Raw genomic sequence first — 25,923 nt, forward strand, 5'->3', positions numbered from 1 at the left:
CCAATAGGTCGGGCCGCAGTATTACGGTGCGACGTAGCGTTCTGAGAAGCTTCAGGGTTTCAGTAGCCGTCTGTGCCGCGGCATGTGAATTTGCATCGGTTTGTTCACATCATTCGTGGACCCGGTGTGACATACGTGAGTGCATCGTGACCCCGGAAACAAAAACCGGAGACAATCCTACATTTGCATCACTCGCGTTCATCACCTGTCGCGGATCTTCGATTTTTCTTCCTTCTTTCTCACGCGAATGGCAAAACTCGAGCTGCTACACGCGGGTGAGTATGTCTGGTCGCTCCCATTATTAGAATCAGAGCGTACTTTGGATCGATACTGATTCTCTCTGTTTCGCGGCGGGATACCGCGCGACGGATGCTGTACGAGATTTTCCGCCTTCTGTTGCGGGAAATCAACAGAAAAATTTTACAACCTGTTCGATTGATAAGCGTCTCGCAGCGTGTTGCATTCACACGGAGAAAATACGCTCTTTGACAAATGTGCGAAAACGATTGAACGATGAGATGAAGAAGCGAATAGTATTTATTGTCTATAATTGTTTTGCATTTCTAGTTTACTTATAGGTTGTTTTTACAATATTATAACATTCATTCACATATTAAAATCGAATAGATTATGATTTTAATTTTTTGGAAGTTATCCTATAATATTGGAGTTTATATTCTTAGTTGAAGTAAATCAAAACCTAGTGTTTATGTTTTTGTAAGATATATAAAGTTCTTTTATAATAATTACATACATATGCGTGTAATTACATATCAACATCTGCATGTTGACTTTAATTAAACCTCGTGTTATCTATTATTAATAGAAAATAGTAGTAAAAAGAATTATTTAACTAGATTACTAACAGATCAAAAAGTATTTAAAAAAAGTATTTACAGATCGGAAAAATAAAAAAAAAGTCGTATTCTCTTTTTATTCGCAGTAATTTATAGATTCGCGTGTGAAATTAGCAATTTAGTTGTCTTGTTATGTTATGTGCAAAGCTGAATTTCGGATTTTGCGATGCGTTTTGCAAAATGTATGTGGAAGAGAAAATATAACGTGGCCATTTAAAAAGTAGGTCTTTCACCGAGTGGTAGAATGTCTCAACGATGCATTGCTTCGAGAATTTCAATGAGGATTCAGCATTTCTCGCTTCCTTCACATTGCATAAGATGCTATATGCCATTTTTCATGTTGCAGTTCCGTTTGACGTTGCAACTCAACGTGCAAAATTGTGCTGTTTAACGCGCAGGCTCATTGGTTATTAGCAATCGTAAAATCGGGCATAATTGGTTGATCTATGTGAAAATGTTTATTGCTGATCGCGTGATAATAGAATTGCCTTTGGGTTTATTGCATTAATTTGCAACTGCGATTCAATTTGCATAACGCGCTGTTAAGCAAAGCTATATAAATAATGTATTTTTTTTTAGCTTTTATTTTTTTATGTAAATAAAATTATAGATATATAAATTATGTGATGCAGAATTTTAAAACTATCGGATGTTCTTTTTGGCTTTAATTTAGCAATTAATATTAATTTATTATAAAATAAATTTCAAAAAATGCTTACAAAAGATTTTGCACAAATTTTTTCTTATTATTTTTTATAAATTGTCTGTGATTATTAAAAGCATTAATGTCTCTATTTATGAAAATGCCTCTTCGAGATTTGAAATTGATGAAAGATTTAAAAGCGAGGTGAATTAAGGCTTACGTTGCTGGAATGTTTTGTGGTTTTGCGTAACGTAATGATTTTACGCATCCCTGGTTGCTGTACTGGCAAATTAACGTTTGTCATGGATTTCTCATGTGTCACTAGACTATCCTACTTTCTAAATGGTAGGAAAGAAGCGAGAAACCGCGAGCTAAATATTCACGTGCGGAGTACGTGCGGAATACGAATGGTAGTCGTGTTAATCCGATTCGCGTAATATAAACGTTAGATGTTTATAAACTCTTCAACGTATTTAAAAAAATTTTTTTTTCCGTGTATCGCATATATACGTAGTGAGAATATATTATAAAAATAAATAAATAGCAAGATCTGTCACTAGTGAGATAAGATACTTCTGGACTCAAAATGCAATACACGCAATTTTCTTAAATATTTCACTGGCAAAGCCTTTAAATGTAACACTGTTAGAAGTTTCTCCACACTTTCTAATTGCATGGAAAATGGAACCATGTTTAGCATAATTAAAAATTACTTTTCTCATGAGGTATTGCTGAAGGAAAGTCTGTATCCAATAATTGAATTTATAAGTAAAATATTTTATAAACACTTGATTAGAGATATTGATAAAAATTGATAAAATATATAAAATGTTCCATAAAATATGGGAGTATATTTATTAGTATATTTGTGTGAAATCTTACAAGTGTTTGATATTCTCAATATTCCCAACATAGTTCCATAAATTGATTCGATGTTCCTTGCATAAATAGCGACTGCGGTTCATCGAACTATAAATGTAATCTGATGGCGAGGTACACGCATTCATGGTTTCCAATGCTTCGACATCAACGACAATATGCATTTATGTACACGACACGCGGAAGCATCATGAATTGTATATGCATCAGTTGTATATATTTTGCATATCTACAGAATGTTTCCCACATATATATAATCTTTAGTATTTATATAGTAACACTTTCTGTTTACGATATTTTAAACATTTGCAGCCAACATAAAATAAAATAAAATTGAATCAATTCTCGTAGAGTAATATATAGATTTTCTAATATAAATAATGTATATAAAATTATTTATGTCATTGCTGCATACTTCTCTTATATTTCCGTCTTCCAAGCAAATTTTAAAGCAAATTTAATAGCGCTTGTTAATGATAGCAGGGAGTATCAGGAAGTCGCGTCTGCGAAGAAGTTCCTGGCGCGAGAATGTCAGTTTTTTAGTTAACTAGAAAATAAGAGAAAGTGTGATGGTGAGAAATGAAATCTGGTAGGCTAATAAAACCAATTACAAAACACTCCCCCGTCAAAAAAAATAATTGGCAGTTCTGGGAGGAAACTTAATGATCTTAGTAACGTTTCAATAATATCGAATTAATGATAAATCACTTAAAGTGATTCTTCTTGATTGATGACGTCTGCAAATAAAATCACGATTGTAAGAATTCTTCTTTGACTTGATTATCGGACAATTTTGATATTCTGATTAAACTTGGATAGTTCTGCTTTGGTATTCTGTTAGTTGGTGCAAATCTAAGATTATTTGTTTTGTAGGAAGATGGTTTAATCAGTTTTATTTTCCAATATTAAACGTATATATATATTATGTAATTTGGTTTGTTTTATGAAAAGTACTCTTTTTAATGCATTAAAAAATCATGGTGTGTATTAAAATTGCGTACATTTTATTCTTACATAATTACAAAGTCAGAAATAACTAAAAATGCGTTGTCTAATCTTATTTACGAGCGGTGCAATCTTTCGCATTGTTCCATGTGTGCATGCGTGAAAGCCGTAACACCTGCGCGATTGGACATTTAGTGCACAAATATTTTAGACTACGTGTGTGTCTGCGCGAAATCTTGCACGCAAAAGCGATGTTCAGTTTAAAACGCGATTGCTATATAGATTTCTCTTTCAACGCGAAAGCACTCGCTCTACTGGAGGTGAAAGTTAACTTATTGTATAGCGAGCCAAGGTTTCGATCGACTCTTTGCCATGCTGTTTCATTGTTGAAGTTATTGTTTGCTTCTATGTATTTCATTAATTGGTTTCTCAAAAAACATCGCTTGTCTAGCCGTTTCACGTGAAGTCACGATGAGGAATCCAACAAAAATCATATTTTGATTAAAAGTAATGTAGTTAGTAGTTATTTATCGTATTATTCGATATGTATTAGTTGAATCTTTGATTTGATACTTTGATTGAAATGGTTTTCAGAGCGTGAAATTGAAAATACACAATTAAGAAACAACGAGTATTAAATGAATTACGGAAGGTTTATGGTAAATTTAATTGCTTTCCACTGAATCTCGGTATAGAAGAATCTTTTAATTACTACGAAGAAAGTACACGTTGTTTACTATTTAATAATTCTTGAAATAATTCTTGCAGTTTATAGTGCGTTTTGTGAAGTAGTCTATAGAAATTTGGTTGAATAAATAGTACATTTTCCAATTAAAAATTTAGATTACATGCTAAAATAATGATGATTATAAAGTAATTAATGTTGCGACGCGGGATTGAAATACTTTGTAAATATTTTGAACACAATTTAAATGTAAAAAGTGATGCTTTAATTTAATTATGTTACTTTAATGTCGCGTCATTAAACAGCACTTAAATAAAAATTTCCGAAGAGAACGTAATTAAATGTCGATGTAAGTATCATCGAAGAAATTGGATGTTAGTTGACAGAAGTTAGCCGCAAAAATTAGTTCGCAGAAGTCACTGCACTCATTTGTCTTTAATAGCCGGCGTAATTGCTGTTATTTCGCGCGTAATGACTTAATGGCCACTAGAAATTAGTGCTTCGACGGCAACTATCACCGTAACATACACCGTACATATGTACGGTATATAATAAAAACGCGCAATAGCGAACAATTAAGCTTTTGAAAAATTCGAAAAAGATTGGAGAATCATTTGTCTGACGGTTTGAAAAATTTCCGTTACTCAACAAGCAATTATCGTAGTGCGAAGTAAAATCCGATCGTGAGTTGGATCACAATTACGTGAAAGTCGTAAAGACTGTTTTATTGCTTTAGCAGAGATTAGTTTCTGTTCCTTTGTTTATTTATTCCCGCGCGTATCTATCTGCCAAGAAAATGTTACACGCGCGAAGTACTTGTACGCGTACCAAATGTTGCAAGTTCATCTCTTTCACACGCGTTAAATTGCATACGTGGAAAAATTGCAAAAAAGATATCATTTATTTGCAAAGTTAATTAGCGCATAGCGTTCTTTTGCGCTGTAAACTATAATAATTATAAAGAATTACAAAGAATACATATTTTATTGTGACAGAGATTCATTAAAGACGTCTCTTTTTTCTGCATTTATTTCATTCGCGCAAATACAGTGAACTCGCTGTAATATTGTCCAAAGATGGAAAAGATAACGCAGGTTTTCAAGTGAGAAATTATTTTTTTTATCAATACGGCCCTGGGGTCCTGGATTCCGTTATTCGAGCAAGCCGTTCTACTTGCTCTTGTGCCGAGCGAGACTTTGTCAGCCTTTCTAAAGCGCCGCTGAAGAATATCAGGGTTGATAAAATATATTTGCGATACATCTGCAAGTCATCTCTAGAGTACATAATAAAATCTATCTTAAACAGCAAATTTTCAGACATTTAGTAATTTTTTTCACAAATCTAAAATAAATGTACATTATAAATTATACTCATATTTCGTCACATATCTGAGCAGATTCCAATTTTATTGTTTAAAAATTAATGAAACGTAAATATCTCACAAAGAATGCATCCACATGAGAATAACAAAAACTGAAAAATAAAAAAAATTTTTTTTTTAAGTGTTTGAACGGTACCAATCTCTCGAATGTGCAAAGTTTGGTCGATTTGGAGCAAAAGTGCAGTGAAAAAGTCCGATAATATGAACATTATTCACGCGATGTATAATCAGAGAAATCTTAAGCTGTGAAAAGCAGCACGCGGATGTGTTAATTCTTCTAAAATGCCACGAGCCTTTTGCGTCACGATGTAGAAATGGCAGAATAGAAAGAGTCAAGCGAAAAGTGTTGTAATCTCGAAAACTCCCGGCGCGGCACGTACCAGCACGTGCATAACGGATAAAAGGCAGGATGAGCGTACAATGGACGCGTGTGCGATGCGATGTGCAATTAATTTGCTTTGTGCACTTATTCAAGTGTCAAGGAGAGAGAGAGAGAGAGAGAGAGAGAGAGAGAGAGAGAGAGAGAGAGAGAGAGAGAGAGAGAGAGAGAGAGAGAGAGAGAGAGAGAGAGAGAGAGGAGAGGGCTAATTAAGCAATTACAGTTATCAGTAGAAGCTGCGAAGCGCAAAACGCGATATCAGCGCGAATTTTTCGCGTTCTTCGGAATGCTCTTCATTCACTTTTCATCAAGAGAGGAAGGGGGAGGGGAAGGAAGGACGCAATTCTCTGTTTTGTTCCGTCAACCACGCTGCGTCGCATTTTCGAAAACCGGTTGAATGGAAACCGGTCTCATGTGTTCGGGGTTCTCCTGCGTGTATGCGAATTATTCACGATAACGGAATCACTGATGACGGAATTGACGATGAAGTGCATGTAATTATCATACATTGCCGCGTAACGAAAGCTGGCTGTGTTCTTCTGTTTACAATTTTTTATCAATAAAATCAACATGCTCGCGTTTATAAAGTGATCTGATGATATGTATACGATACAGCGGTTATTGAACGATAATATTTGTAACATTATGTGCCATATGCAGCGCTTATGTTTTAAAAACGTGAACAACACGTGACAGAAATTCCTGTAATATGTATACATTCCGTTACTAGAATAATTAAATACGAAAAATATTTGCGTAGCGCAACACGAGTAATAGACATTAATTAGTACGAGTATTCGAGAATCGTTTGAGCATGAGTTATGACCAACAATTAATTAGAAAGATGGAACTAATTACTTCTTCCACTATTTAACTACATTGCAGATATATTTATTCTACTTCCGTATATTTATTTTTTTTTAAATAAAAATTTTTTTTAATTTGACATAAAATATGTGTATTTTATGAATAAATTTATTGCTGTTTTTCTTTACTTAATAGATGTTAAAAAAAATCTGCGTGAGTCGTGTTAAAAGTTCTTGGAAAAAAATAATAAACGACTTATATATCCTTTTAAATTATTTATACTTTTCAATATAATCTCTTTTAACATCAATATACCTGATCCAATGATACTAAATGACACTAAAGTGGTTATATCATTATGAAATTCCGATTTGTCAAGGCTTGCAAAATATCAATCGCAATAATGAACTCGAGATTTATGTAATATTTGCCAATAATTATGCAATATAAATATTGAAAAGATCTTATAAAAATCTCTGTATACAATATTTAATTATATAATTCTTCTCACACATAAATTGAGTAAAATTAATTAATTAATTTTTAGTTTATGATTAAATCTTTATTTTATCAATATATTTTTTAATTCGTTAAAATATAAATAGAAGACATTGTTACCACATTGTCTTATAATGATTAACACTTGAATAACTCATTAAACTTTGAATTACCATTTTATTACTTTGGTAACGCTTTCACAATTTTATTGCTTACATTAATTTGTAACTTTTTTAAATTTTATATTTACGCGATGCTGCGACACTTTCACAAAATTCATCTATTGCTTCTTGAAAATTCCGCTTTCTCGATTTTACTTAGAGATAAGTTGTGCTTCTTCATGGTGCATAGTGAGTAACAGATATTCAATAAGTTAATGAATAAGATCACTTGCACGGAATATTCGGGCAAAGAATCACGCACGTACACGAGTAGCTTGTGTACGCGTACTTGCGTTAGTCCAAGAGAAGCGCCCACTATCACCGCAAAAATTTTTGCGGATAAGTACAGGAGAGTTATCTCGTTTATGAGTTAGGAGTACGGGAAGTCGTGCACCGTCGGATAGTCACTGAGCGTGGAACCCGTCGTACCGGTTTCTACTGGATTCCAGTTCGCACCGGTTCGACGGCACATTTAAACGGGGAGATTTTTGACCTTAAGACACCCCTGAAGTACCTGATTCTACGTTTTTTCAACCCTGCGCCATCGTTTATTTGCTATAGATTTAAACAATTAATTTTATACTTAAACGCAATATTCTTATTAATTGACATAAAATTTGGAAAAACCAAGAGGCGTCATTCTTCAAAAGAGAAAAGAGAGATTGATTGAAAGAGATATTTTCTGTAATGTAAAATCAAACTTTCTCAAATTATGTTATGCTTAATTAAATATGTAATTATAGTACTTAAGAATCAATTTTAATAGTATTGTTTAGCATTACTTTCCAATGGTATAGAAATTGTTATTAATTTTGAACAAGTTTTGTTTTAAAAAATTAGTTAAAAAATATTCTTACAATTATATAGAATACATCTGTATTGTAATATAAAAGTAAGGTTATTAAAATTTAAAAAATCAAGTAACTGAAATTGTGAATTGAAAGCATTAGACAGATACAATATTTAAAAAGTTTTGTGCTTCTTTGAAAGTAAATAAGTTTTTCATTAATATTTATGCGATAAATTCATTAAATAACTCTTTTCATGCTGAAGGTTTATATTATTTTTATTATTCCATGAATTTTTCTTTTTGTACGAGGGCGCAATTGGATGCAGCGTGTTTCAGATTCCGTTTCAATTTCAAAGTAGCATAGCGAGATTCTTCTGTAAAGTACGCAATAGTGGCATCTATCTCGTTTAAGATAAGGTGGATGCGCGTTGCATGTGCATGTGCGATGCTATGCATTCACGGAACTGAGGAAGATAACTAAAAACGCTGCGACTGCATCGAGAATGCATGGATGCTGTTAGGTAGATAAATCTCATGTGCTTTATCGCATCCAGTCGGAAGCGCTGCGTGATTGTAATGGAATAATCTTCAACTTTTCAGCCATTTATCATTAATGGACCGAAATTTAAGTTGTCGTTGAAAGAAAAATTTTTACTCTTGTAAATTTTAATATATTGGATTTTTTTACTATAACATTACATTTTTATCGATATTATAAATTTTTTTCTATTATAATAGAAGAGAAGTTTTTAATTATTTTATATAATATAAAAAATATTATACATTATACAAACTATAATAATTGTTTTAATCCAACGTTTTTGATAAGCTTGCATCGACAGGGTTGATATTTATTTTATCGCTATTGATAAAACGGTAAGCTTATTAACGATTATATAAGCAGGAAATTTCTGAGATACATTTTTATGTATGATAATATCACTATCAGTTAAGTAACACACATTTATTTGATCCAAATACATGTGTCTCAGTTAAATGTGATAAGTTATGATTGTGTTTTATAATTGATGATATATAGTCCGATATGACTCAAGCAATTTTTAAAATTGTTCCGGTTAGTATAAATCAAAGGTAATTACGCGATTTTCAAGAACTAGTCTGCGAGGACGTGTAACGATCCCACGGCAGTGCATGTGGATTCACATGCACCATACGGCGTTTACGCTCTTTGAAGCGGAATAGATTCGCTTGAGTGCACTTTCTCAGAGGAATTTATTCCACCCGATCTATATGATCTCTGAACCAGCGTATATCATATGTGCAATGTAATTTACTCTAATGGAACAATACATTCTAACGAAATTTTCTACCATTTTTGCTAATGCTATATTTTGAACAATTTTATACTATGTTATACTTTTTGAAACTTGGCGTGAATTTTTGTTAACAAAAGTATCGAAGCATTAATAGTTTTCAAATTGTTATTATTAAACGGCTTATTTAAAAAAAATGTAATTTGAGCTAAATTTTGACAAAATTTGGTTCTACGACTTAAAATGCCAAAATATTAAAATTTGAAAAGTAAGAAATAATGACTTTTCGCGAAATATTGTTGCTAAGTTAAATTTGATAAAAACAATGGCACAGTAGAAATTCATTTTCTGTTAATTTTGTACTTTATAAATAATAGTACTTTTCTAAAAAAAGGTTTACATTGTGTTTGAAGGAATGCAACTTCTGCGACTCGGTATATAAGGAGTTACGCATTGATGTTGATGGATGCGTGACTAGAAAAAGAAGAGGAAAAGCTAATAAAATAATAAATCCATTATACGGCCCGTTCATTGTCTGGGCAGCTGCTCTTTGTGACCGACCTAACAACACGACACCGCATACGTGCATTTACGCGTACTGCTACGAGCCCTTTTGCACGAATGGAATTCACTACGGCTCGTGCACAGTCGGGTCACGGCTCGAGGGGAACATGAGAGCATGTATCTACACATGATCTGCGCGATACTGTCGTTGCATATAGGTATATAGGAACCTATATGCGACGTATGTAATATCGTATACGTGTACAGAATTCCTATAAACATGCGAGCTTAGGTGCATCGACTGCGTGTTTAAAAATAAGACGGGGAAAACTGCACGAAGATTGTACACCGTCCTATTCCCTCAGTCACGTGATCGTATTGGTTCGTACATAAAGCAGAAGTTAAAGCAATGAAAATAAAAATTTTTTAAATATTATTACTGATTTTTATGAATTATTTTTATAAGTATTTTTATATATGATGGGTATAATATAAAATCTACAAAAAATTCTTCATATCAAGATTAAAAGGATTACCACAAAGTGCATTTTTCCTAATTATATTTTAAAATTAAATCTAGAATTAATATTAATAAAATTAAAAATTAATATAAAAAAATTATATGTCGCTTTGTTGATTTTGATGTTCCAGACACAATTCTAAAAATTTTTTAAATATTCCATTTCTATTATATGTGTCAGAGAGCTATTACTATTCGTGCATTTATTCTATAATTACATTTTTATACAAGCAAGGTTTATGAAAATTTGGATTATAAAAGTATATTCACTTCAAAGTAAACCATAGTAAGATAAATTTTATATTTTTTGCAAGTATTTTTTTTTATAAAGCAACTTCTTTAATAAAAAATGTAAAAAGCAGAAATTTACTAAAAGCGTGCTTCTAAAATTTTGTAGTAGAACACAGTGAATATTGAAAGATGTAATTTAATGGGCGGTAGCTGCTGCTGAGATATTAATGGAAACTCAGACGCCATGTGAGTTTGCTTCTGAATTTTTTAAGTTTTATCGTCGCGTAGGAAATGCTCTCAAGAGTTCTACAAAAATTCGAGAATTTCTTGTCCATAAAAATTTCGTCTAGGAATTTTATTGTATTGCGTTCTGCGACAAGCAATTTTCTTCCTGAATATACGACTCTGCGCATATTCGTGTGATGAGGCAAAACTCGTGCCGAAAGTGACGAAATTGTACGCAAATAGCCGAGGAGAACTTCTCACACGCGCAATACACATACTCAAATGTGATATATATGTATGTGTATTGTAAAGAGTAGTCTCCTTCGCGGTTCCCGCGAATCTCTCAAATGTTTCAAGGAGTTTCTCAATGTTAGTTTTTGTACGTAACGAGCTACAAGCATTCAAAAAGTTTAAATCAAAAGATCCATTTACAAAGAACTATGATGTTGCAGAAAGAATTTTATAGCAAAGTTCCTCATTTTCCTTTGTTTTATTTTATTTCTTGACAATAAAAGGCAAAAATAAATCTACGCGAGAACAAATACTAACACTACTAGTAGTTTTGTTAAAAAATTTGGAGTTAATTTTTTTCTATCTCTGAAATCTTTATCCATTTAAAACATTTTTCATATGTATATTTAACACATTTAATTTTTTACTCTAATAATTGATTTTTTATTAGTAAATTCTGTTGTTTGAAAATTTAGAGAAGTTTTACGAAGAACGATTTTTTTCCAATGGACATCTCTTTCAGAAATATCCTATATATATATATATTTGCGTCAGTTCTTGCAAAATCAGTAGCTATTTATACAAACTCGGTTTGTAAACAGCAATTTCAATTGGGGAAGCAGCACGATGAACCTAATGGATGGAGTTTCATTATTGACTCGACAAGACAGTCGAGATCTCACAAAGTCAACGTTCAGACGAACGATTGCGCAGCATCGCCGTTGCATCGTAGAACGAGTCGCTTTTGCGATGTGAGTGAATAACATCCGGAAAATATTAATGTTGTCCGTCTTGTAGAAGGTTTTTGTTTCGAGCGCTAGTTAATCTTCGATTTATTAGAACAAGGCCAAGTGCCCAGTTAAAAATTTATAAATAGAAGATCTAATAAAATTCGTTCTTCTATTATATTATCTTCAGGGTTAACAAATTTAACTCCAATAACAAAGGTTGGCATAATTATGGCATACGTCTACGCAGTAGGAATAATATCTACTTTTATACTTCCTAGTGGAAGGAAATTGCGTACGATGACTTTAATGCTCATCATGTGCGTAGGAAGAAACCAGTAGATATAGCAGTAATGCGCTCAGTCGCGGTATGTAGAGGCCACCTCGTATCAAGGGTCACACTTATCTCATTGAGCCCTATCATACTCAATTACGGACGCTATAATTAACGTTCCAGCTAGCTAGCTGGCCTACTCGAGCACTGATAGGCATGAGAGGGATATGTTATTATCGAAAACCTCGTGTGGGAGAAAGCGCTATCAGGCGGACAAGTGGTCGGCGGAGAGATCCGGGAGGCAGAACCAAATATAAACACGAAATATATAAGCACGAATGTATAAGCGAGAACGTGCAACCAATCGCCAAACAAAAATATAATCAGTCAGTGACACGCTTCTCAATCTGTGAGGAAAAACAGACAGCTAATGAATGATGCTTTAGAGAGAAAAAAAAAAAAAAAACGATTAAAGAAGATCTGCAGTGCACAAGTGGAAACGGATGTCATCGATCATTTTTACAGATTCGGTCGATCAATGATGATTTTTCAATCATATTTGAATAAATCGAATTCATTTTTCTTTTTCTGCTTTTAATGTTTTTGTTCGTCCTTTTTTCAAGCAATTGAATCAAGGCCAAAGAATCGAAGAAATAATTTTTAGGATTCACTTTATATATAAAGTTGCATGTAAAATAAATTTTGCAAATTGTCGATTTATTCAAGCGCTAGAATTCATTCAAGCGTTTGGCATTCTGGAATCGTCATCTCGTTCTACTATTTTATTCGACTCGCCATTATCGATATACGTGCTATTTTCATGCGGACATCGCAATTGCACAACGTAACTCCTTTAAATCGCTACAACAGGTTGATGATGTACGGCAAAGAGGATGAGATCGTGACGATGCCAAGCAAAGGAGGGAGAGAGAGAGAGGGGAGAGATCATTGGCAGGCTCTGAAAGTGGGAGGAAATAGCAGGTTCAGTCCGTGTCGAACCGCCGCGAAGCGTGGATTTAGTGATACTTGAATCAATCGGACTAGTCTTTGTCTATCATTAATTTAGCAGCTGTGACGTGACTGAAGTCGGTGTACATTTTACATTTAAATCAAACAAATCGATAACGAATGCTTGGAGCACACCGGGAGGATTTCGTTCGAAAGGTACGTTCGCAGCTCGCTGCAAACTTGACGTCACACTGCTTCTTCTTCTGGCGTTCTATCGGGACGCGCTTGACATTTCTTCTTATTGTAGTCGCTCAGAAGTACTCTCATCCTGCACTTGTCGTATCTTTGCGATAAGTTTTGAGTCTCGTTTCTCGAATTCTAGCTTATTGACGTAAGAGAAAATGCGCAACGCAAAGAAACAGGAAAATAAGTCTTTGTTGAATTAAAATTGTTTGACCTTTCATTGACGTCAGACATAAACTGGGTCTAAAACACTAAGCGACTTGTGAACGCTACCGGTGAATTTTCTTTGCGCTGTAATGAATTTGATATTTGATGTTGCAATTGATATAGAGCGATGTTCTTGTTGATTTTTCAAGAGAAACGGCCATATGTTACGCGTATATTAATTTCAGCAATATCGCGTGTATTTTGTAGACAAATATCGAATCTGGCGAGACCCGACCTTCGACTCTCGATAACAATTTGCACTGATATTGGTCAGATCGTTTGATTGATAGAGCGTAGAAAGAGCGTGTCGTGGAAAATTACTTTGCCGCATTTTCCTAGAATGATATTTTTCCATTTCAGTTGCCGCGAATTGAAATTACATCGAGCAAACAAAATTTACGACCATCGTTCATCGCCAGACGTCAGTTTGGAATATTTGGACAGTGTCAAAAGAAAAAGAGACGAGTGTGGTCGTATCTCGTTCAATATAAATATTTATCGCTACTGGGCGTTTTAATCATCGAGTGTACGGGATTTATTTATTCTTATTCGTCGACTCTTTCACTCGCCCCACTTCGATATTTATCTGTTTGCGATTGCATTGTCTCGAGTAGGTGTTTTGTTATCAAATGGAAATTGGATTCGTCATACGATAACGCACTTCCGATTTATCCTGCTATACCGTCTGGTCTGTAAGCCTTGTAATTGTTGAATAACTGATTGTGTTGAATTATTGGTTGTAGCGACGGGATAAAATGCAGGCGTTTTACCGTAAAATCTCTCTCGATTGAAATGTGCATGACAGTTACAGTACGGTGCTTTTTGATGTATCAAAAATTGTTTGTTTCTGGAATTCTTTGTCGTTGAAAGAGTAGTTTCAGCTATACACGTAAAATTAATAAAATAATTAATTTTAGTAAATTTAATAAATTACATATAGTAATTTTTTATTTAATTACCGTATATATTATTTGTATGCGAAAAATTGTATTTAAAGTAAAATTAATTAGATAGAAATTGCCAATGGTACAATAACGTAAAAAAAGAAGAAGAGAATGACATTTTGAAGTAAATACTAAAATGCTGGAAAATGAAATAATTTTACGAACATTGTCAACGTCGTTGAATAAGCGGATGTAACGCACTAGTCCTGATGTACGTGGGAAACGACTTGTATATTTCTTTTTATTCCTGTCTCTTTTCGTAATTCTCCTGCTACGGTTCTTAGCTGCATTATTATGGCCTCTATATAGTCACTTTGCATAATCATTCTCTTTCAGTAAAATCAGTAAATAATTTCTCGTTACTTTAAATCAATATCATTAACGATATTGATTTAAACCTCTTTTTCGACACAATTGTCATCATAAAGTTGATTAAAACACATTTTCTGCATTTATTCTATATCTTATTTATACTTTATTGTTTATTCACACGCAAAGGATAGAATGAATTCTTTTTGTCTCTAAATTTTTTTTACGCTAAAACGCTTGCGTCGACGAAAAACTGTAAACGATACACTTTCCGCCGTTCCCGTTAGTCACGCCGCTCCCGTTAAATTAAGTATTATTGTTCGCCAACGTAGCGCATCTCGAAAGCCGTATGAATGCCGTATGAATTATGCGATGATACAATATTGTTGGTCAACCGTGGAGGCACGGCGCGAAATGAGATACCGTCGGATTAACGCGCGCCATTGCCTCCATCATCATTTATGACGCGGTATGTCATCCTGCAATCGGAAACTGTCCAGTGTCCTATATTGCAGCTTCCGCACTGCAATGTGTGACATGTAATTACAAACAAAAAACCTTCCATAACGTTACGTACGCGTAAATTATCACCTTTGTCTATGACACAACGAATGAGTCGCGTATACATCGAAAAAGTGAAATAATGACGTTACATACGATATGCGTCACTGGTGAATATATTGCATAAAATACAGACATAAATAAAGATCCGGCTCTCTACGTTATTTGCAGGCACGATTGTGTACTTCGGCACTTAATGCTGAAGATTACAAATGTACGACTTCTCGTAAAAACCGACGCACCTCAAAGCAAACTGTACTTTGTCGATGAATAGATAAAGAAATGATGACAATATCACAGTACAAGAACGATTTATTTAAAAAAATGTTTTAAATGTTGCATATTAATATTTTGTAAAGCCAAATGTCACGAACCCAGAATTATTTTATCGAGATGCGTCGATTTTTTTGATTAGCGGAGTAACACATTCCTCATAATCAAAGTACGATAATTAGTCGATACAACGAAAAGAAGAAACGTATGGCGCAGTTAACAATGCAAGGTGTCAAATTGTACAGCAGTGTGCAAAATGATATGCTTCGATTTGTATTTTGCGTTTAAAATTTTTTACACGCCTGTATGCACTGTCTTTTATCAACCTCGGTTATTATCACAGTTCTTTTATTAGAATGCCGTTATAAAAATAAGAATTTGTTAGACTTTGTTTATGCATATTTTTATTTTTATGTTTGATGCTTTTGAATTTTAATTTTTGCAAATAGTTATTAGACGGAAAATCCAAACCGGATCTCGTAATATCAGCAAATATCTTTTAATTATTGTAAAAGTAAATAATAACATATATAGTCTCTAGCAATAAATAGTACGTACTAACGTTATGAACATAGCACGAAGTCCATTAATAAACTGCTTACAGACATGATTATAGCAGTGAGCGGAAAATTAAATTACACCTTTGTTGTATGTAGGTCATGTGAGTGAATTCTACTCGCTAGTCTAACGTTCAAGGCGGGAGTATTTAATTAAGCACTTTAGTACTGCACCACTAAACCTTGATTCATCAATTGACTGACAAATATGCGCAAATTTTAGTTGCCCGAGTTAACAGCTTTTGCGTTTCGGTCCCGCATAGTCAAATGTTAACATTGTAAGTAGATTGATAGCAAATTTGATGAGATTTAATCAAATTTGCTGTCAACCTGTTAACACAGCTAACATTTAGCTGCTCGGCAGTCTTGAACTCAGTTTTAATATTTAGTTTAGTCGCTAAACTAAATTTCACTGCACTTTATCGATTTAAATCATGTATTTAGATCACGGTCTACTACTCGGTTTCACCAAAGACAGATAACTTATTCATGCACAGGCTTATATTATAAGTTTTCTTTTCTCACGTTATTGACGGAAATAGAGAGCGAGTATATTTATTCAAAGAATACAGGGATTTATCTCATGAATAAAATATTATGTATTAGGAGTGAAAAACTGGATAAAGACTCTGGTAAAGATCTGTTTACATTTCTTGACGAACAAAGTGCGTAAAGAAAATCTATATGTGGTATTTTGACTTTGCTTGCACGTAGAGTTTATTCGAAAACTCTGACACATTTCTCGAAGATTTCTCGCTGACGATTCACACTGGTAATTTTAGTGATGAGAATTAGAAAAAAAACTGAATTCAAGCCAATTGTCACTTTTGTTTATAAATAAATGTAAAAATAAGTTTTCGATATTTCTTGCGTCTAAATTTGAATTTAGTTAAGCTACATATATCGATAGCTTTAATTTTCACTTTGTGCGTTCTTATTCCGGCATTTTGAAGGCGTCGATGATCTCATGTCGAGAGAAAAGACATTCCTTCGTTCATATTCGGTGGAGGAATGAAAGCAATGCTGGACACACTTGTATCTTTCGCCGTCATCTGTCGTCGTGGTACACTGTTCGTAGAACGCTCTCTGCGACTGGTACACGGTCGCACGCGGCTTACACGTTTGTAAATGTGTGTTAACGCACACAGCCGAGTGATAGGAACGCACCCACACTGTCGAGATACCGTCAATTTGAACCCCGTAGCGCATAACTAGCACACGCGAAGCGTGAGAGAGCGTAAGGCCAGGGCTTTATACCCAGGGAATTTTATCGTGGTATTTTTTTACAGGAAACGCAATGTTTTGAATGTTAATCGCATCCCTTAATCTCCGTGATAACTGATAATTAAACGCGGGACTACCAACCTTTGTTGGTACGAAACGATACTAATCATACTGAATTTCATATCTGTATGTTATGCTATTTTGTTACTAAATTGACGAAAAATAATTTAATGTATTTTACTAATTTAATGGAGATAAGATTGTATCTTATCTCCATTAAAGATTGTATCTTAAAAAATGTTTTAAAATAATTTATCGAACTAAATAACGAGATATTGTTTATTTTTATTCGTAAAATTTGTGAGCAACTTTAATTTCAATGATTTTGTAAACGGTTTAATTATATAAACGGACTCGAAAAACGGTTTTTCGATGTTTTTATTAATAAAAATTAATTTTAAATCTTACAAAAATAAAAGTGGTTATCTTTTACGAACAATTAAACTATTTTGAATCTTTTTAGCAACAAAAATAGAAAATAGTACTTGACTTATCATCACGTGGTTTGTGATAATATGTCAGCAAGAAATGTTCGCATAAACGTAACGTGTACCCGGCTGTACCATTCACCGCCTTTTCGCGCGCGATCACGATTTAACCGTGACGCAATTCCCGCGCGTCCCTTATATAGCCCCAAAGGAAATCATCTTCGTAGATTCCGTGGCACCGACTGTTACATTGTTAAAGAGCTACTTCGTGAGAATATGTGGAAACAATCCATCCGATATTCTTGAAGTTCGAACAAATCATTAATCTTATTTCTCGTGACTGTGATTGCAAAAATTATATATTGTCTGTTATGCAAATCACGTAAAAAAAAAAAAAAAAAATAAACAATACCGCATTGAAATCATGTATAATTCTTCCACGTACGTTTTGTTTTGTAATAATTGTAATAATGTTTTGTAATAATTTTAAGTAAAAAAAATATTGTGCAACAAAAAATAAAATGTTAACAATAAAATAATTTTTGAATTCACCGAAACACTTTAAAAAATTATAGATTTTTAACAGCAATTAAAGCAATTGAATGAATGTATGCCAATCGAGTTGCAACATATGCTTCCGCATACTTTTCATACCGTTTGAACCGGAAGCTTCCGCACGTTCGCATTTTATATTAAAAGATATATACAATTGCAGTTGGATCATTAAAAATATAATTAAAGTCGTAAAAGTTAATTAAAAATATTGTTTGTCGCCTATTGAGAATTGCAGTAAATATAAAGTGACACTGCATGATTAAATTATGATTATGATGAGAGATTTATGATTAAAAATGATTGCCATTCTTTAGTAATAATAATTTACGCTTTATTTGCAGTGAAGGTTACGGGGTTTTTCCCAGGACTTTCTCGGTATACACGCGAGAGTTTTTGTATGCGTATTGCCTGTTTTATCTTTATTAATGTAATATCTCGTTCGCAGCTGATTGTGAGTTTGCGATAAGACACGCATTTGTTTCCATAATATTCTGAATTATATTAACGTTTTGAAATGACGTTTGGAATTGTACGTATTTAAATTTCAAATAGACTCTTACTCGCCCACCCGTTTTCATTAAAAACATTGTTTTAAAATTTTGTTTTAAAAACATTGTCTTCGTCGGTGTATTTGAAATTGAAATTGCATTTAACGAATCAAATACTTTGACGATGGAATTAGTGTCACGTACATTCCTGATGATTGTCCTACTTGAGACAAATTGTAATAACAATCTACAATGGGAACTTGAGCTCCTAATTGTTCTTGATTTGACGTTCGTGAGGAGAACGCGTGTGGATATATCTTCCTCTAAGTATTTATGTTGTACATGATAGGGCACGATGACGTAAAGATGTACGTGCAGCACGACAGTATTCGTTCTTTTCCATTACCTCAAATTGTACCTGCAAGCATTAAAATAGTTAATGGATATTACAGTGCAATTAAATGAAGCAGTGTTACGCAAAGTAATTTCACAAAAATTAAATTGATATGTTGTATTTATGTACAATATTCTCTATTTCTGTATTTCCATACAGTATTCTGTATTTAACTTGATTTAATAGATATACGTACAATTGAAAGAATTAACTGTTCACTGCTATTAATACTCGTTGTACTGAATTTTTATAAAATTGTGAAGCAAATAAAATATTTAAATAGTCATTGAAACTGAATCTTTGCATGGAAATTTATTGCGATCGACCATGGCAAATAATTGGTTTATTCCACGTCGTTAGAGTGTTAATAGGCTTAAATTTGACATGACTTATTCGACGTGGTCAGAGTGTTAATAAACTTAAATTTCCTGAAATGCACTTACATAATGAGCAACAGTCAACGCGTATTCACGTCGATGTTCACGCACAGCATGCATGGAATTTGTGAGTTATTTATAAAATGTGAAATTTTCGCGTTTCGCGCGATAAAGGTTTCCACGAGTTTTTCGTGTTAATACTAAGTGTCGGAATTGCATATCATATATAGTTAAACATGAGAATAACTGAATAAAAATTTACTTTACAAATGTAATAAACATTTAGCAAGAATATAACTAATCATTTAAAATAAAATTTATATTTCGGTACTTTAATTTTTACTTTTAAATTTAAACAACTGTTGTTTTTATATATTTTGATTGTAATTTTTTTTTTTTAAATATTAAGTAGCGAAGTCATATTCGCTGTTTAATAATTTATAATATTAATGTTTATAAATGTACTTTTAGTACTTTTAGAGAGGATGAGACTATAAAGAATAGAATAATATTGTGGAAGAAAATTTGAGAAAACATGTTTACGAGTTATTCGCAAAGTGAATTGAGGTGTCAAATGTTTCAGAAAGCTTGAAGGCTCCATCCGGCCACAGCAAAACACCATGAAGGAGGTCCAGGAGCAACAGCAGCCGGAGTCAATGGAATCTAACGAGTCGGTTTCCGCCTCGAACGAGTACGCCTACCGACCGCTTACGACAAAACATAGAAGGGCCGGAAGCACCGGAACCACCGGCGACGAGGAATACACCACGGATGAGGATGAGCTGTACACGGACGAAGCTGATTGCTCGATCGGTGCGACGCTACATCCGCCTCATCCTATTCTCAAATCCGATCTCGCGAGAGCAGCGACGGATCTCTTCGGATACGCCACAAAGCGTGAAGATGAGGACGAAGAACCTACTAGTCTATTCGACGAGGATGACAACAAGTTCCTAGGTGATAGGTGCGTCTAAACATTGACTTTTTCTACTTTTTGTATCGAAATATGTGCACACGAAAAAATAAATTTGCTGGTATAATTTACGTAAAGAGACTTTTTTTTATCAATTATTATGTAGACAGCAAATAGATATATTAAGGATATTGATGTGATTTGTTAAAAATTATTTTGTTATTTTGCAAATTATTTCATTATAATGACAAATTGCTTCTTTTGCTATCAAAGCAAATGCGTTGCTGGGGACAAACTGTTTTGCTTCAACAGCAAATTCATGTGTTCATATAATTTTAAGTACTCAGCAAGATTTTTCTATCTTTTGCGATAATATCGAATGACTGTTGACAGCAAAGCTAATTAATTTAATTTTATATTGAATATATGAGAAAAAATCATTGTACAATTTATATTTCAGTTCCAGCTCAACCAAAACAACTCCACTATTTACGTACAACGAAAAGCTACAGGGTGTCTTATCGAGACATCGAAATCCATCGGAAGAAAAGAAGTCGGCAGAGCCTAGCGATAAGTTGAAATCTCATGAGCTGGAAGTCTTGGAATCTCAAGCTACGAGACCCTTGGATTTTCGGTTGAGTGAAGCTGAATCAACGACAAAAGCAAAGAACGAGAAAATTGATGCGGAATCAACGAAAAAAGACGACTTCCACGAACCGTCGAGGAGGTCTTCCCTTTCTAAAGATACACAGGTAATTCTAGTTTTTATTTTATCAGGCTTCGATCATTATAAAAGAGTCAAAAGAGAAATTGATAAAATTTTATGCATTATAAATAAAGAATTAAATTAATTTTTTTAATAATTAAATTATTTCAGCCGGAAGCGTCACCGAAGCAAGAGTTGTTGTGCGTTCCTAAAAAGATTAGCGGCCCACCATCGCCTACCACTCTACAATGGGGAAGAGCAGTGGCCGAGGTGAAAGAACACGCGGTTGCGAAATTGCAAGACGAGCTTAAAAGAGCTCACGAAGAATTGAAATTGAAGGATGAGGAGGTAGCCAGACTCTCGCGCATCAGACAGGATGTAGAAACCGAACTCGAAGAACTCACTGCCAGCCTCTTTCAAGTTAGTCGCTGGTTTTATACTTATTCTAAAAATAAACATACATACACGGAAAAAAAAGATATTCTTATTTTAAAAATATCTTTATTTTTAACATGAAAATCTTGAAATGAGATTATATTGCTTTAAACGAAGAAAACTGGCTTGAATAAAGTCATTTTATATAGTTCAACCACGAAAAAAATATTCTTATTATTTAAGAATAATATTCTTATTATTTAAGAATGATTTTCTTCAGTGGAAAAGAAAAAATGTTGGATAGAAAATAACATATTTTTCAAATAAAAGGAAGATGTTTTATTGTCAAAATAATTATATTGTATTCTTCAAGTATTCCATTATAAAATGGAAATAAGACTATAATATTGTTAAAATTTAAGATTATTAAATTTTTATCGGAAGATTATAAATTGTTGCGTATATATGAAACAATGAACGCGTTAATTTGAGTATATAAGCTTTGATTTGACACTACTTTTTTTTCTGTATATTAAAAATAAATAATTCAAATAAAAATAAAATATATAACACTTATAAAACTTCACAATTTTATTATATGATTTGTTTAAACTTTTGGAAGTCGTCAACGGTTTAATAAAAAAGAGCGCATTATTGAAGAAGTATTTCAAATAAGCTACGGTGTTTAATGATGTATGAAATACTCGTTTAGGAGGCACATAATATGGTTCGAGAAGCTAATGTACGCCAGGCGACAGCGGAGCGTCTTTTAGAGGAAAGCCGCATGAAATCAGAAGTACTCGCAGCCGAAGTAGCAGCATTGAAAACTCTGGTGCTCACATCCACACCATCGAGGCCGAATCCCCATTTGCATCCTCAAATTGACACAAAGGGTCGCGTTGGTAATGGAGAGGAAAGTCAGCAGGGACTCTTCATGAAGAAGCATCGAAGGTAAATTTTTATTCGAGACTTACGATATTTTTAGTATTGCTGCGACAAATGTTTTAAATATAAAAATTTTACGATATCTGATTTACATTACTGTCTTGCAATAATTTTGAAAAAAATATTCTTACGTAATGTAATTAATTAAAAGATTAAAGAAAGAATTTAATACATATATTATCGATTATAAAATATGATATTTTTAAAGAATAGTTACAAATTATAGAAAACATTTATAAAAATTATGGGATTACTAAAAGTTATTAATGTTTTATTATTATATTTTAGACACAATTTAAAAACTGTTTATTAATTCTTTATTTTCGCGAGTCATTTATTTTTAAAATGTAAATTGATAACACGTTTATGGGCGATTTGTAATTCTGATGTAGATCGCCGTCGCATTTCAATTTAAAATATGGTCGAGAGAACTCGCCGCCTGAATCGCCGGTGAAAGAACAACGGCCGCCTTTGCCGATTGACAAGGAGACCCTCGAGAAAGATTGGAAGCGGGATCGCGAGAAAGAAAAGGAAAAGGAGTGCAAAGACTTTGGTCTGGAAGTCGATCCGAGGGTGCACACGGAGTTTCTCAGGTGGAAGGCAAATCCTTGCGTCGATAAGAGCGACGCCTTTGTTGCACGAGTATTTAAAGAGGATATTGATCTCTGCCTGGATTTTCCAAATAAGGAATTGGGAGCCAAGGTCAGACAAGCCGTTTTAGATGGCATCATTTTCATCGAAGCGGTCAGCGATAAAACGAAACTTTCTTTTCCCAAGTATGTTTGCAAGTGCTACTTAAAAATTCTCAATATTATCTGTGCGATACAGAAAAATTGAAAAAAAATTGCAGAAATATTTTACAGCAAAATTGCAATATTGTAAATACATAATGTTTTGATTTCAGGAAATGTGCGCTGCTAGAGGCTCCACGGCAATGTCATTATCGTATGCGACTTGGTGATCAGGACAACCAATGGTATTGCATCTCACAGATCTGTCGCAATCGAGTAAGTTGTAATAATTAATTACAATACATCTTTAGATGATCTATGATAAATTCCGTTGTATAAAGGATTATATGTTTTCTTGCAGATTATAGCGGTGTGTGATTTTCTTAATTATCTGAGATATGTCGAACGTGGTCTCGTTAAAAGTTCAGGTAAGTTTCTTTTATTAAATTTATTAGAAAATACAATTGAACAATTTATTATAGAACTATACGTAATTTTCGAAATTTAATAATAATAGAAATATAAAATTGAAATTATTCACGTATTTTTCTCATATTTTACGATCTTTTTATATTTACATTTAAAAATCTACAAAATTTTTGATTCTTATGTTTAATATTTTTGTTGACAAGTTTTATATTTCTTGAGGGTCAGTAATATCTGTATTGAATTTTGTTGCAGTTCATGACGTTTATTGGGAAATCACACGGCTAAGAAAGGAAATGGTTTTTGCACGATTGGGTCTGGCACTATCGTCTTGAGGTTCGCGTAGGCGGGATGTTATTTAGTCTCGAAACAATTTGATCTAATAACTGCAAATGCCTAGAAATAGAATCATTTCGTAAAGTGTGCAGAAAATTGATATAATTTAGCGACGATCTTTTGTCGTTTTATCGGCCTTTTGCGCAGTTGAAGACGCAAAGCTGTAACTTTTGAGATATCCGAAGTCTCTCTAACTTTGTAACGTGATTCTGATAATGTTTCCAAGAAATTTACGTGCTGTTTAGGAAATTGTATTATTTATAACTACGAAATATGCATAATTTATTCATGGAACTTCCCTTTCCCGTTTATGAATATTTTATAGCGTGTTAACAAATTAAATCACTGCATCAAGTTATTTCTGTTTCTTAATATGTACAATATAGCTATTCAGAATTATATACTATCATATATAATTTCTGTGGTGCGTTATATTCTTGCCGTAAATTTCCTCACGTAAATTTTTTCGAAACATTGATGTCTCTCGGCACCGTGACAGGTTTTAGATTTAATTTTTTCTGAACAATTTGAAACGACAATGAAGCTGATTACAAGGCTGTGAATGATCTTGATGTGCGGATCAGATATTGTCAATGGCTCTCCTATACGAAATGTAAATAATAGCAAAGATTTTTGAGATATTGTATCGCGTTTTTTCGAGATTTAACTGGACTCGAACTTATTGTTAGACTCGTGTGAATTTTGACGCAGTTCAAGTTCTGAATCCGTTGATGTTTATTCCATAAGATAGTTAATGGTTAACAATCACATAAATATATATGAGATCACTCTCTTTGCGTCGTGGTTTGGTATTAACATCGAAAAGAAATAATTTTGTGTTTACGAGTTATTTATATTTATATTTGTGTTTATGCAAATTAATTTTGTGATTTGTTGTCATATTCATTTTCTATTATTTTGTTATGTTAATTTATTAATTTTTATATTGCACTAATTGCACTTTGACTAATGGTTTTTGCTAGTGTTATTGGTTGTTGATTGTATAAATTTATTAATACTTGTAAATGTTTGTACCGAACCTCGTGATCATAAAATTGTCATTTAGACTTGTTAGTTGATACTCATTGTTGGATCATATACACTTTCGATATTATCGCTTTTAGAAAAGAATCACATCTATGTGGACCATACGAATCTCCAAGTTCTTAGTGTAAATAGAATTCATCTATTTCTATCATGTCGTACAATGATTCTACACATCTATCATAATGTGTCCGCCTATAAAGGACACTTTGTTTCAACTTTACGAACATTAATCTGGCATAGAAAGTACACATTCTTTCATATTATGTTAATATATGAACCGAAACTGATGTCTATGTCAGTCACGTATTTTCTGATTGTATATACGAATATATATATTTTCTTTACTGCGAAAAAATGTTCGAAACTTTAAATTTTGGATCAACTAATCGTCTTCTCGAGGCCAATAATCTCTGAAAAAGTGTTTCAGCATGCGCGCGTGATCAATTTACTTTATGATTTAAAATATTAAATTATAAAAGCGACATTAATTAATTATGCTGTTGCAAAGGCAATATTAATTTATCAATAAGATTTTTATAGACTCTGTTGTCTTCCATTATTTATCACGTTTGATATAACAGCGATGTGCTAAAGAAAACAGTTTATGGATTATTTAATTTGTTTATTTTTTGTGTGTGAAATAATGCCAAACGTACAATTTGTGACCAATGACGAAAATCTATCAACGTTCCCATGGATATCATGGAGACGTAGAAAGAGATTTCTTGTAAGCATTTCTTGTGAATAGAAAGTGTGTTAATTGTATATCAAGTGTAAATAGAATCTTCTATTATAATATTACTTGAGACAGAAACTTGTATTTAAAAACGAAATAAAGGTCATCGCCATTGTAAAGATATGATG

General features: G+C 33.2%; 1 protein-coding gene across 2 annotated transcripts; it reads left to right on the forward strand.

Moving 5' to 3' along the window:
- On the forward strand, nt 1-25,916 carry LOC105675919 (guanine nucleotide exchange factor for Rab-3A-like). Of its 2 annotated transcripts, none has more exons than XM_012373419.2 (9): nt 1-275; nt 20,164-20,544; nt 20,954-21,245; nt 21,371-21,619; nt 22,287-22,525; nt 22,912-23,295; nt 23,424-23,526; nt 23,612-23,678; nt 23,932-25,916. In XM_012373419.2, exons 2-9 carry the CDS (start codon nt 20,201-20,203, stop codon nt 24,009-24,011), a joined length of 1,758 nt encoding a protein of 585 aa, XP_012228842.2. In that variant the 5' UTR covers nt 1-275; nt 20,164-20,200; the 3' UTR covers nt 24,012-25,916. The 2 variants fall into 2 exon arrangements, with proteins under 2 accessions (XP_012228842.2, XP_012228841.2); XM_012373418.2 differs by lacking the exon at nt 1-275 and adding an exon at nt 12,977-13,176.
- The last annotated feature ends 7 nt before the right edge of the window (nt 25,917-25,923 follow it).

This window comes from Linepithema humile, chromosome 3 (assembly GCF_040581485.1).
Source record: "Linepithema humile isolate Giens D197 chromosome 3, Lhum_UNIL_v1.0, whole genome shotgun sequence".
NCBI classification, from domain to species: Eukaryota; Metazoa; Arthropoda; class Insecta; order Hymenoptera; family Formicidae; genus Linepithema; species Linepithema humile.

Coding starts and splice junctions, on each gene's coding strand:
- LOC105675919 (XM_012373419.2), top strand. CDS start 20,201: ATGAAGGAGGTCCAGGAGCAACAGCAGCCGGAGTCAATGGAATCTAAC. Junction 23,527..23,611: donor CACAGATCTGTCGCAATCGA/GTAAGTTGTAAT, acceptor GTTTTCTTGCAG/ATTATAGCGGTGTGTGATTT. Junction 23,679..23,931: donor TGGTCTCGTTAAAAGTTCAG/GTAAGTTTCTTT, acceptor ATTTTGTTGCAG/TTCATGACGTTTATTGGGAA.